We start from the raw sequence: 11,341 nt of genomic DNA on the forward strand, positions 1-11,341 counted from the left end.
CTAGTGTCAGCATATCTTCTGTGGTAAATCTTTGGCTTCTCCACTCCGGTCGCAGATATCTCGTAATTTAGACGTGGACATTTTTCAATTTTTTCGAGAAATATTTCTGAATGTGAAAAGAAGTCCTGTTTCTGTATCCCGCAGTGTGCTTCCAATGGAAGTATTATAAAATTACGTTCACAGGGTTCCGTCTGGTGATACCATCCACATACCGCTATCATTGGCTAATATTTCGTCTCTACGTAATTCGTGCAGCCAACATACTCCAGAGCAGAGGCGGTGACGGCGTGACAGACTTAGGCGTGTAGAGTGCGCGGACGGCGAGCTCTGAGCCGGGGTCCAGCCTGTCCCGGATTTGCTCGGTTCCTCTTGGAAGTACCCAGAACTGCGCGACGTTTCGTTCGATACTTTGGAGCGGCCCTTTTCTGTTGGCACAGCTCTCTTCACTTCGGCAGAAGTTTTATGTCAGTGCTGCGTGTCCTTCGAATTCTGTTCGTTGTAAAGAGGAAGTTCAGTGGGCAAATGGCTGCTAACACAAAGGAGTCCAGCAATGACTAGGAATAACAGAAGAGAAGGGTGGGAGTTCTCAGTATATTCTATGGAATAGCATAATCGATGGCTACTGCAGATTTAATATAAAACTACTCTACCAAGTCATGCAAGAGAATATTATGATGTAGTTGAAAATGAAAGAGCAAGGAATAACAAAGATCAACGGACAGGATTCATTGTTACGTACATCAAGCAGTTTGTACGAAATCTGCACCGATGGAGCACGTGAAGGAACTGCTGGTATGGATAGCAAAATTCTGAAGTTGCACACATTATTTCACTGTTGATTGTAACTGTTTTCGATGGCACTAAACGCAGAATATAGAAACCTCATATTGCAAAGTACATTTGTTATGTCAGAGGGCATTCCTTGAACGATTTTCGAGTTTGAGCTCGCTGTTGTTGAATTTATGAAGGAAAAAATGAGTTTTGGATAAGAACATCATTCATAATGATTCTGTGAACTACGACATTTCACCCAGGAAATCATTAATCCAATCGCACAACGAACAACGAAAAAGTTGAAATGATTCCGCTTCTTACTATCTATTTCCAGTTGATCAGTTTATACTTCCATATTACAGTGTGCCAATACCTAAAAGCTCTATTCACCAGTGACTAACGGTGACTAACTCAATTTGTGAATCACTGATAACTGAGTCAACCATGGTAAATTTGTCCTACAACTTGACATCTCGCATTTTAAGTGCGAATGACTGCAAGTTGCTCATAGTAAGACACTGCAAGATGAGGAACAACATCTTTCTGAATTGGTGGGGATATATTTAAAAAGAAATCGTGTAGCAGTATGGTCACCTTATGACACACTGTTCAGTTTCCTAAGCTCACTGAAGTTAAACAAAACATGAGGTTTGAACAATTCATTGTGGCCTTGAAACTATTACAGGGTTATTTTCCTACACGCTTTGAGGACACTGCAAATTACTCTTACATCTGTTTTAGACACCGTTTGCCGTTTCAATTGAAAGTGCGCCTATGCTTTTCCAAATGTGACTGATTGATCTGCAGGACAATTCCCGTTCTAATGACAAATGCTATGTTAAAACTATGCAGGACGTCTTTTTTTGTGTAGATTCCACGTCCCCTAAAAGGCCGCAAAAGGGCTAAATTATCGCTTCCATCGTGTGTGAAAGACATTTTTTCGATTGTGAAACTGAATAAGTCAAGATTACATGGCACGTGAGTGCCAAAATCTGTGAAAATCTCTCCCCGTCCGTATGCCGATAGTTCGTACCAGATAAAATATACTACATTACATCTTTAGTGCGCCAAAAATAATGGTATAATACGAATACTTGTTTGGTTTTTGATCTGTGTGTTGAGAAGTCAGAAATATGGGACAATTGTATGCCGTAAGACTGCATAGCCATTTAAATGCGGCGTATTCGCAGCTTCCCTTCCCCTTCCCTTCCCCTTCCCTCCCCCCTCCTTTTACCATCCTCGACATCAGGCAGCGTGGCTTGATCGTGGCGGTAATGTCAGCCGGGCTTAGCGCTATTGCACGTCACCCTTGCGTCAAATTCTTGGCCTCCTTTATTCTAGAAACTCTTTATAAACGTCTGTGTTGGTCCCCACAACCACTTTCCGCTCTGCTGCTCTTTACAGTTGCTTAGCACATGTCCCACTGATGACTTTCATAACAGCCTTAACACTTGATCAGTTTGTGCTCTTCATTGTATATCTTACACGTATTTCAGTAACATTTGAAATGATTCCGCTTCTTACTATCTATTTCCAGTTGATCAGTTTATACTTCTATATTACAGTGTGCCAATACGTAAAAGCTCTATTCAGCAGTGACTAACGGTGACTAACTCAATTTGTGAATCACTGATAACTGAGTCAACCATGGTAAATTTGTCCTACAACTTGACATCTAATTTCAGTGGCTAGAATTCAACAAGCTGAAATTTTGGTATGATGGGACTGAACATACTTTTGGAGAAAAGCGGTCTCTCAGTATTTGGCCGGAACACTTCTGAAATTCTAATGACTTCATAATTTCGTTGCAGTCCTCAGGTTCTCGTTGTAGACACTCGTATTTTGCAGTATTTCAAACTTACTTCACACTAAGGTGAAAAAAGTCGTTGAATAGATATTCACACGTAGAGATCGCCGTAGTACCACGCACACAGGGTGTAGAAGAGGGGAAATTGTCGGTGGAGCAGTCACTCGTACTCGGGTTATTCAGACAACGAGCTTTACGACATGATGACGGCCGCACGACGGGAATGAACAGGCTTTGAACGCGGAATGTTAGTTAGAGCTAGAAACATGGGACATACCATTTCAAAAATCGTTACGGAAATCAATATTCGGAGATCCACATTGTCAAGAGTGTGGTGCGACAACCAAATTTCGGCCATTACCTCTCACCACAGACAATGGAGTGTGAGACGGTCTTCACGTAACGACCGAGAGCAGCGGCGTTTGCGTAGAGATGCCAGTGATAAGACAAGCAGCACTGCATGAAACAGGCGCCGAAATAAATGTATGACGTACGACAAATGCATATGTTGGGACAGTGCTGCGATATTTGGCGTTAAAGGCTGTGGTAGCAGGCGACCGACTTATTAGCCTTCGCTAATAGCGCCACATTGTCTGCAGCGCTTCTTTTGGGCACGTGACCATATTGTTTGGATCATAGACGATTAGAAAACCGTGACCTGGTGAGGTGAGTACCGATTTCAGTTGGTAAGAGCTGATAGTAGGTTAGAAAGTGGCACAGACCCCAAAAAGGCATGCACCTAGTTTGTCCACAAGACACTGCAAGACGTCAGTGGCTCCGTAATCGTGTGGTTGGTGTTAACATGCAATGGACCTGGTCATCTGTTCCAATTGAACCTAAAATCGGCTGGAAATAATTGTTGTTACTTGTTGACCATTAACAGAAATTTTTGGAATCCATGTTCCCAAACAACGATGGATTTTTAAGCGCCATATCACCGGCCCACAACTGTTCGCAATTGGTTTGAAGAACACTCTAAAATTTGAGCGTATGGTTCGACCATCCAGATTGTCCAACATGACTGCTGTCTAGCATTTAAGAATCATAACAAGGTCTATTCGTGCAGAAAATCCTGCACCGGTGAAACTTCCCCCATTATGGATGGCCGTAGAGGAACAATGTTTCAATATTTCTGCAGGGAATTCCTACCACTTGTTCAGTCCATGTCACGTCGAGCTGGTACTCTATGCCGGACTACAAGAGTTAAGACACCTTATCAGCAGGTTCTCAGTGACTTGTCACCCCAGTGTATTTCATGATGGTTGAGCGTGACCTTAAAAAGTCAGTTTCACATTAGACAAACACGGGTCACCCAACATCTGTTACCACGTCGACAAGAAAGCATTCACTGCTCAAAAAATAAACTTAATAGAATGGTATGATTAAGTTCTGTTCATGGAATTTCCCAAACCTATTACCACTAAGCATTTGAAGGTCATGGCAAAGCGAAGCTTTAAGATTCGGCATCTCCTGTCAAACTCTTTTTCGGTGACTTAGATTACGTCTATATTCAAACAGGCGGCGACGCAACACAAAGTGGATTTCAATTTTCAATGCGCGGCTACCCCATGCTGACGTGACGTCAGTGCTTCAAACAGTTTGATACTTCGGAACTTCAGAAACATACTGTAAAGTACTTCTCGGCTTTGTCAACGGCCTGAGAATGCGATTCAGTAAAACTTTTTACGGCACTGCATCGATTAAAGTAAATAATTTTCAAGGTAGTACGTGTTATTCTTAAAAGTGGTTCCGCAAAATACGCATCTGTGGTGACCGCTATTTCATTCAGGTAAAAATGATTCCCAGGCATAAAATTCTAAAAGTCCTATGTGGAGTGCCAAAATAAGGTGACGGTGTAGATGTAACGATTTTTATTCAAAATAGCTGTCGTCAACATCAGAGCAGCATTTTGTCATCCATTTGATTTACAATGAAGAGCCAAAGGAACTGGTACACCTGCCTAATATCGTGTACGACCCCGTGAGCACGTAGAAGGGCCTCAGAACGAGGTGGCATGGACTTTCACTAATGTCTGAAGTAGTGTTGGAGGAACTGACATGAATCATGTAGGGCCGTTCATAAATCCTAAAGAGTCAAAGTGGGTGGACATTTCTTCTGAATATCACATAGCAAGGCATTCTAGATGCGCTCAATAACGTTCACATATGAGGATTTCGCTGGCCAGCGGAAGGGTTTACACTCATAAGAGAGTTCCTGGAGCCACTTGGGGGGATTCCAGCAGGACAATTCGACACCCCACACATCGCGAAATGCTACCAAGTCCGTCGGAATGCCAAAAGGACATGAATGGATTCAAGTATTGAATCAGGATGCTTCTCTGCATGTCACCTGTGAGAATCGTATCTACACGTCTCAGGGGTCGCATATCACTCCACACACCCCACACCATTACAGAACCTCCAACTTGAGCTGTCTCCTGCAGACCTGTAGGATCCATGGATTTACAACGTTGTCTGCATACCCGCACACGTCCATCCGCTCGATAAAATTTGAAGAGGGACTTGTCCGACCACGCATGACGTTTCCAGCCATAAACAGTCCAATGTTGGTGTTGATGGGCACAGGCGAAACGTAAGGCTTGGCGTTATGTAGTCATCAAAGGTACACGAGTGGGCATTCAGCTCCGAAAGCCCATATCTATGATGTTCCGTTGAGTGGCTCACACGCTGACACTTCTTGATATCGCAGCATTGAAGTATACAGCAATTAGCGGAAGGGTTGCACCTCTGTCACGTTCCATGGCTCTTTTCATGTGTCGTTGGTACCGTTCTCACAGGATCTTTTTCTGGCCGCAACAATGTCGGAGACTTGATGTTTTACTGGGTTCCTCTTACTCAAGGTACACTAGTGTAATGATGATACGGGAAAATCTCCACTTCGTCGCTACCTCGTAAATGCTGTTTCCATTGCTCGTGCGCTGACTCCCTCAAACTCAGTTAAATCTTTATAGCCCGCATTGTAGCAGCAATAACAAATTTAACAACTGCGCCACACAATAATTGCGTGTACAGGCGTTGCTGACCTCATTCCTCATTTGCCTCTTTATGTATGCCTGTATTTGAATACGAATGTCTATACCAGTTTCTTTGGCGCTTCAGTATAGGTGTGGGTAGTACAGTTTTTTCATATTTTCATTCAATAAATCACTGGTCCAGCATTCTTGTGGCAGATGAAATACATTTGGTCTTCCTCTTATTCACAACTGGTTTCAGTTTCTAGATACCGTTTCCGATGTAGGCTTCAAATAATGGACATTCTCATTGACAACAGCAAAATGGTTCACAAATGTACGAACAGTTCTAACACGTGAGACTGGTTCTGATCTATCTTCTATCACAGTTGCGTAAGGACGCTCTGTGAGTGTTTCAGGAATCTTGTGTTGAACCTACGGCTTGCACAGTAGGAAGATACCATCTCATGCATGTAGAGTTCAAAAGAGTGCAGCAGTACGAACAGCGTTGTAATCAGACAGTGATCGCAGTGGAGTGTCCACTACACTCTGTAAAGACAAATTAGTGTATTGGTTCAACCGTGCTTATATGTTAACAAAATTGCAATCTCGGATTTTCGTTATTAAGGTCTATTTTCACTCTACGCATGACTTCACGACATAGAAATATTAGCAAAATTACGTACAGGATGGTAAAATACTGATATTAGGTGTTCACAACTGTGAGGCGAAATTCCTAAACGTTATAAGATTCTTTAATGGTAACATGGATGATGAACATGCCTCGGGGTCGATAAAATAAACAAAATAAATACAATTGGGGCCAGAGATAAAATTTATGATAAAATGCACAATGAACATCCCCATTTTTGAATGAGGGTCTGTAAAGAGCTATGAAAAAGTACACAGTTACAACAACCACTCCGGAGTGGCCGATCAGTTATTTTCGTTATGTCGGATATCACGCGTGTCTGCTTAAATTAAGCCCGACAATCGTGAATATGTTTAATGTACAAACATTAGGAGAGACGGAGTCGACCACAGTTCTTAGTGTCAATTGGATATCACACGGTAGCGTAGCACAAGTGCGTTTGTTTACCCCCTCATCGTCAGCAGCAGTGGCTGCTGTTGGCGCGAGCTGTGAATCTGAGAATCTATTCTAAATCTCTCTCCGCTGTTAAATACCAATCGGTTGCATTGCCTTCTTCGTTTAAGCTGAGACTCCTAGTTGTTCCCTAGCAAAGGTAATTGGCATGGTAAAGGCTATTTCACTGGAATTGGGCGTACATCCTTGCCCTCAAATCGCTTGCAAGAGTTACTGACAGTGCTCGGTGCGATTCTCCGTACTAGGAGACTTTGCAGTTAAACTCCTTATGCGTTAAGACGAACCTGTGAACAAGTGTTCAGTGTCTCGCAGTCGTCTCAGTGCAGTGCAGCGTGAGTCGCCTTGCTCACACTAGACGATTTGCTGCAAGAGGAGAAGCGAATTACTGTGTGCAATTTGCCTATATCAAAGGTGGTGGCCGTGCGTTTTCTTTCTAACCAACCAGAGTATTTGCACTTGTTATAACTACATCTACTAGAATTTTTGTACCCCATCATCAGCGTCATTTCTTTCATGTGGCAGGTTTCTGCTATTTAATACTGAGATAAACAGCTCTTACTTTCAGGTGAGTTTTATGACTGGTGGTTACAGTGAGTCACGAATGTTTTTAGTTGAGTTTCTCTGGACGTTTATCTTCCTAATGTGTTAGTGGTTTACATTCATGAAATGCTGGCTTACTTGTTAGATATGCATATCAATAAAATTTGCACATTTTCACGTAACTATGTAGTGTGACATATCGATTTAACCAGAATTGTTTTAGGGATTCATTGTAAGGTATCTTATTTGTTTGACACCTTACGCAGTCTTTAAAAACAGTCCTTAGTTCGTTGAGACGCTTTCGCATTTGCTAGTCATCAGCTTAAGGCAACAGCTACATCTGTTTCCTGTAGAATTTGTTTGTTGGTGTTAGCATATGTGGAAATTAAACTACATTTAAAGCTTTTTAAGGTATTGGTACGTCCTCGATAGTTTATCGACCTATGTCATACTGAGCGTCCGTCCTACTTTCTCAGTGCTTTTGTGTGGTTATCAAAATAAGTTTCCCATGTTGATCATAGTAAAGACACACATGGTCACATTTGTGACCAGTGTTACGTCTCATACCTGTGGAAGAATTACTTATTAAAATCCTTGACCAATTTTGTGTCAATTTCTGTCAATAAAGTGACAATAATACATGTCGCAATGGTGCAGTATTTTGGTGTATCCAGTAGACTGCTTGTATTATTGACAATACTACGAATGTGCTAGGCAGAAATATTTCTAGATTTAATACATAAATTAACATATGTACTCACATTTCGCAGGTAGGACTAGTAAGAGATAGGTGTTGAAGTTAAGTTTGTATTGGCTTTATTAAATCTTTACTCTGTTTTACAGGCTCAGCCCACTGCGAGTAACTGCATCCTACATGAAGTACTGTCCCAGCCTCCAGGATGGACATTGACGGTGATTGGAAAATGAAGACGCACTCAGAATTATCAGGCGCTAGATCCCACAGTGCAAGGCTGAATGTCGGCAAAGTTAAAAGTGTCGGAGGGTCAACGGGACAGTTTCAGAAAGCAGTACACATAGTGAAGGAGCACAGCTACTCTTTGCCCGTCCAGTTCAAGCATGACAACTATGGACAAGGCTCCTCACTACATAGTGTGTCTGGAGCCTCAGCAGAACAAGTTACTGATGAGACAGGCCGTAGATACGCTGTAGCTAAAAGGAGACTTAAAAGTGTCAGCGTTGTTAGAAGAGACAGCAGTAGCAGTAGCAGTGGCAGTGGCAGTAGCGGCGGGGACAGCAGCGGTAACAAGACAGCCAATATCGGCGCCGACGGCATTGGTAATGGGAGAGGCAGTAGCGACAGCGCCGGAAGCGGCAACGGGAGAGGAGGTAGCAACAGCAACAGCGACAGCGCCGGAAGCGGCAACGGGAGAGGAGGTAGCAACAGCGACAGCGACGGCAGCGGCAACGGGAGAGGCGGTAGCAACAGCGACAGCGACAGCGACGGCAGCGGCAGCGGCAACGGGAGAGGCGGTAGCAACAGCAGCAGTAGCAGGAGTAGTAGTAACAATTGTGTTGGCAGTAGCAGCAGCAGCAGCAGCAGCAGTACTAACAGTAGCACCAGTTGCTCTCCTGTTCACAATAGCTCACATGACACACACAAAGACATTTACATTGGTTCCAAAATTAGTTACCCAGAATACAGACAGGGTGTAGGTAAAAGCAACAAGGAAACTGAAGCTTTAAACCCATCTGAAGTTCAGAGTTACAGCGTATTGTGTCAAGGACAACACATGGATACTCCCTTTCTCCTCAAAGGAAAGGTCGGAACCAACATAGGAAACACACCACGCACTTGCAGGATGAGAAGTCTTAGTGATAGCAGTAGCAGCAGCAGCGAAAGAGATGATAGAATAGCTGCAGAAGGATTTCGTACCAATAAATTTCCAGCCTTAAGTAAAGATGTAGCAAAAGCATATCAAAAAGCTGTAGACCCCAGGGAAGAGAAGCGGAGAGAAGAAAACACTTGGGATGTGATTGGTAAATGTATGGAAGCAGTAGAATCGAGAATTTGTTACCTTTGCTCTCTTGCCGAGACTGTATTCGGCGACTGCTATAGGCCTTACGATCCTATGGGGAAATCGGATGCAGATACTGACACTAGCGACCTAGGTACATCTGAGGGCTGTTCATACAGTGAACAGAGACTAAAGGCTGTCGAAGCCTGCTTATCAGAAGCCTACATTGATCTCGCTTCGGAAGAAGACGAAGAAACCGAATTGATTGGCCCGATACTTCCAGGAGGGCAGATCGGCGAATGTAGCAGAGAAGAGATCGTAGAAGGCATTAGAAAAGACGAAGAACTATTATCTGAGGAGACCGTGTCCAGTGACGAATGCAGAGAGAGTGCGAGCTCAGGAACAAAAATAAAGATACCAGAAGACGCTTCCTCCAGTCACTATGGAGTGTTCGAAGGAATCATGGAATGTGACGAGCCGCCTTACTGTGCAAAAGAGGTCTTCGACGTTTGCAAAGACGCTCGCAAGTCTGTGAAGAGAGCTGTTCGAAATCTTGAAAAATTATCCGATATGACCAATAGAGCTAAGCAGTATGTAGAAGAGATAAACGTAACCTACGCCCTTTTTCTTAGCTGCATGAACTGTGTGATCAGCGTCGTGAGGCCTGCTATGGAGGCGGACCGGCTCGCCCAGCAAGCGCGGCGAAACATACGCACACTGGACCGTGCGACAGCAGCCGCACTTGTTGATACCGCCAGCAGTGTGTCGAGGTGTGCAGAGTCGGCTCTGTCCTGCGCGGAGGAGGCCGTGGAGTTTCACTCGGACGCCATCGGCGCTTTGTCAGCCGCTGAGACCTCACTGCACGAGATAGAGAGCGACGAACTCGTCAGCAAGGACACAGTCCTGGAAATATCAGTCGTCTCTGCCGTCATCGACATGCTTGCAGAGCAGATGGCCGACACTAATCTGAATGAACTACACGAAAAGAGAGACGGAGTGAGATACAAGGCCGGTAATACTTCGTGGACGTTACTAACGTCAAAATCGGATAGCGACAAGCTGGAACACCTGTACAGAAGGTGTAACTATGCGCGCGTCCAGCTTCTGGAGAATCTTGCGTGGGCGACGAACTACTCCGTGAATGCGATGGACGCAGCTGCGAAAGTGCTAGAAACACTGTCCACTCCAAACGAGCCGTAGCGTTGCCTCACATAAACTAGCCACGACCAATTCTCAGAACAGCCAACTTTCAGCCGGAGCGAGATTTTTAAAAATGTTTCACGCTACACGGCGGCATACAAACTTACATACCTTGTGTATTACAACTACATGTCTAAATTTTTGTATCACCAGTGTCTAATATACAGCTCCGACAATATTATCTCTCCTACCAATTTCAAGAAAAGTTTCAATAGTACTGGAACTAAACAGTACTTCGGCGTCAGTGCTTCTAATTGTGCATTTAATAAGTCAGGTGTCAGCGACCACAAAAATCCATAAACTGCATTTATTTTAAGTTACTAGCGTTCTCGTCTGACAGATACATTGATACCACACAGTGAATGTGGTAGTTAGACAACAGAGGTTATCTACCATGAGACACTCTAACCTTGCTACAATAACATGGTGGGTAGTGCCTTACTTTAAACGTCATGAGAGAATTTACTTGAACTGCTGAACTTGTTACTGTTCATACGGTCCCTACGATAATAATCACAAGAAGTTGAAAATAATTACTTTTTAAATATGTTTCATTATAATGCATATACATATGGTCACCGAATGCTGTTGGATTTTATTCCAAAAATCTCCATTCTTCTTTTACTAATTCCTTAAGTAAATGTATAATCAAACGGCTGCAATGATTTTGCAGTTCACTCATTCAAGACAATAACTACTGTGATTACACTATGTGTAAATATTGGCAGTTAAGTTATACATGGTCAAATTGTAACATTAATTATGTAACAATAAAAATTTAGCAACTATGAATCACGGATTTTGTATTTACCTCCAACGTTCAAATTACGCGACATTTGATACTCCATTTTTCTTCGCAGCAATGCAGTTATTTTGAAAATGATAAAGCGACCTAACTGGTACTACAGAAATACTGTACCATTTACATACAGCAGCAGTGCTTACGTAGCATGGGGAGAGGGGGTGGA

The 11,341-nt window shown here is 43.2% G+C and overlaps 1 protein-coding gene across 2 annotated transcripts in view; it reads left to right on the forward strand.

Annotated features, from left to right (window-relative positions):
• LOC126327417 (uncharacterized) overlaps positions 1 to 11,165 on the forward strand; it is a 63,541-nt gene extending 52,376 nt beyond the window's left edge. For both annotated transcript variants that reach the window (XM_049995885.1, XM_049995886.1), the window contains one exon: positions 8,041 to 11,165. In XM_049995885.1, coding sequence (XP_049851842.1) covers positions 8,097 to 10,373 — 2,277 coding nt within the window. In that variant the 5' untranslated portion in view covers positions 8,041 to 8,096 and the 3' untranslated portion in view covers positions 10,374 to 11,165. The remainder of the gene's footprint in view (positions 1 to 8,040) is intronic.
• The last annotated feature ends 176 nt before the right edge of the window (positions 11,166 to 11,341 follow it).

The sequence above is a fragment of the Schistocerca gregaria genome, chromosome 2 (genome assembly GCF_023897955.1).
Source record: "Schistocerca gregaria isolate iqSchGreg1 chromosome 2, iqSchGreg1.2, whole genome shotgun sequence".
In the NCBI taxonomy this organism is placed as follows: domain Eukaryota; kingdom Metazoa; phylum Arthropoda; class Insecta; order Orthoptera; family Acrididae; genus Schistocerca; species Schistocerca gregaria.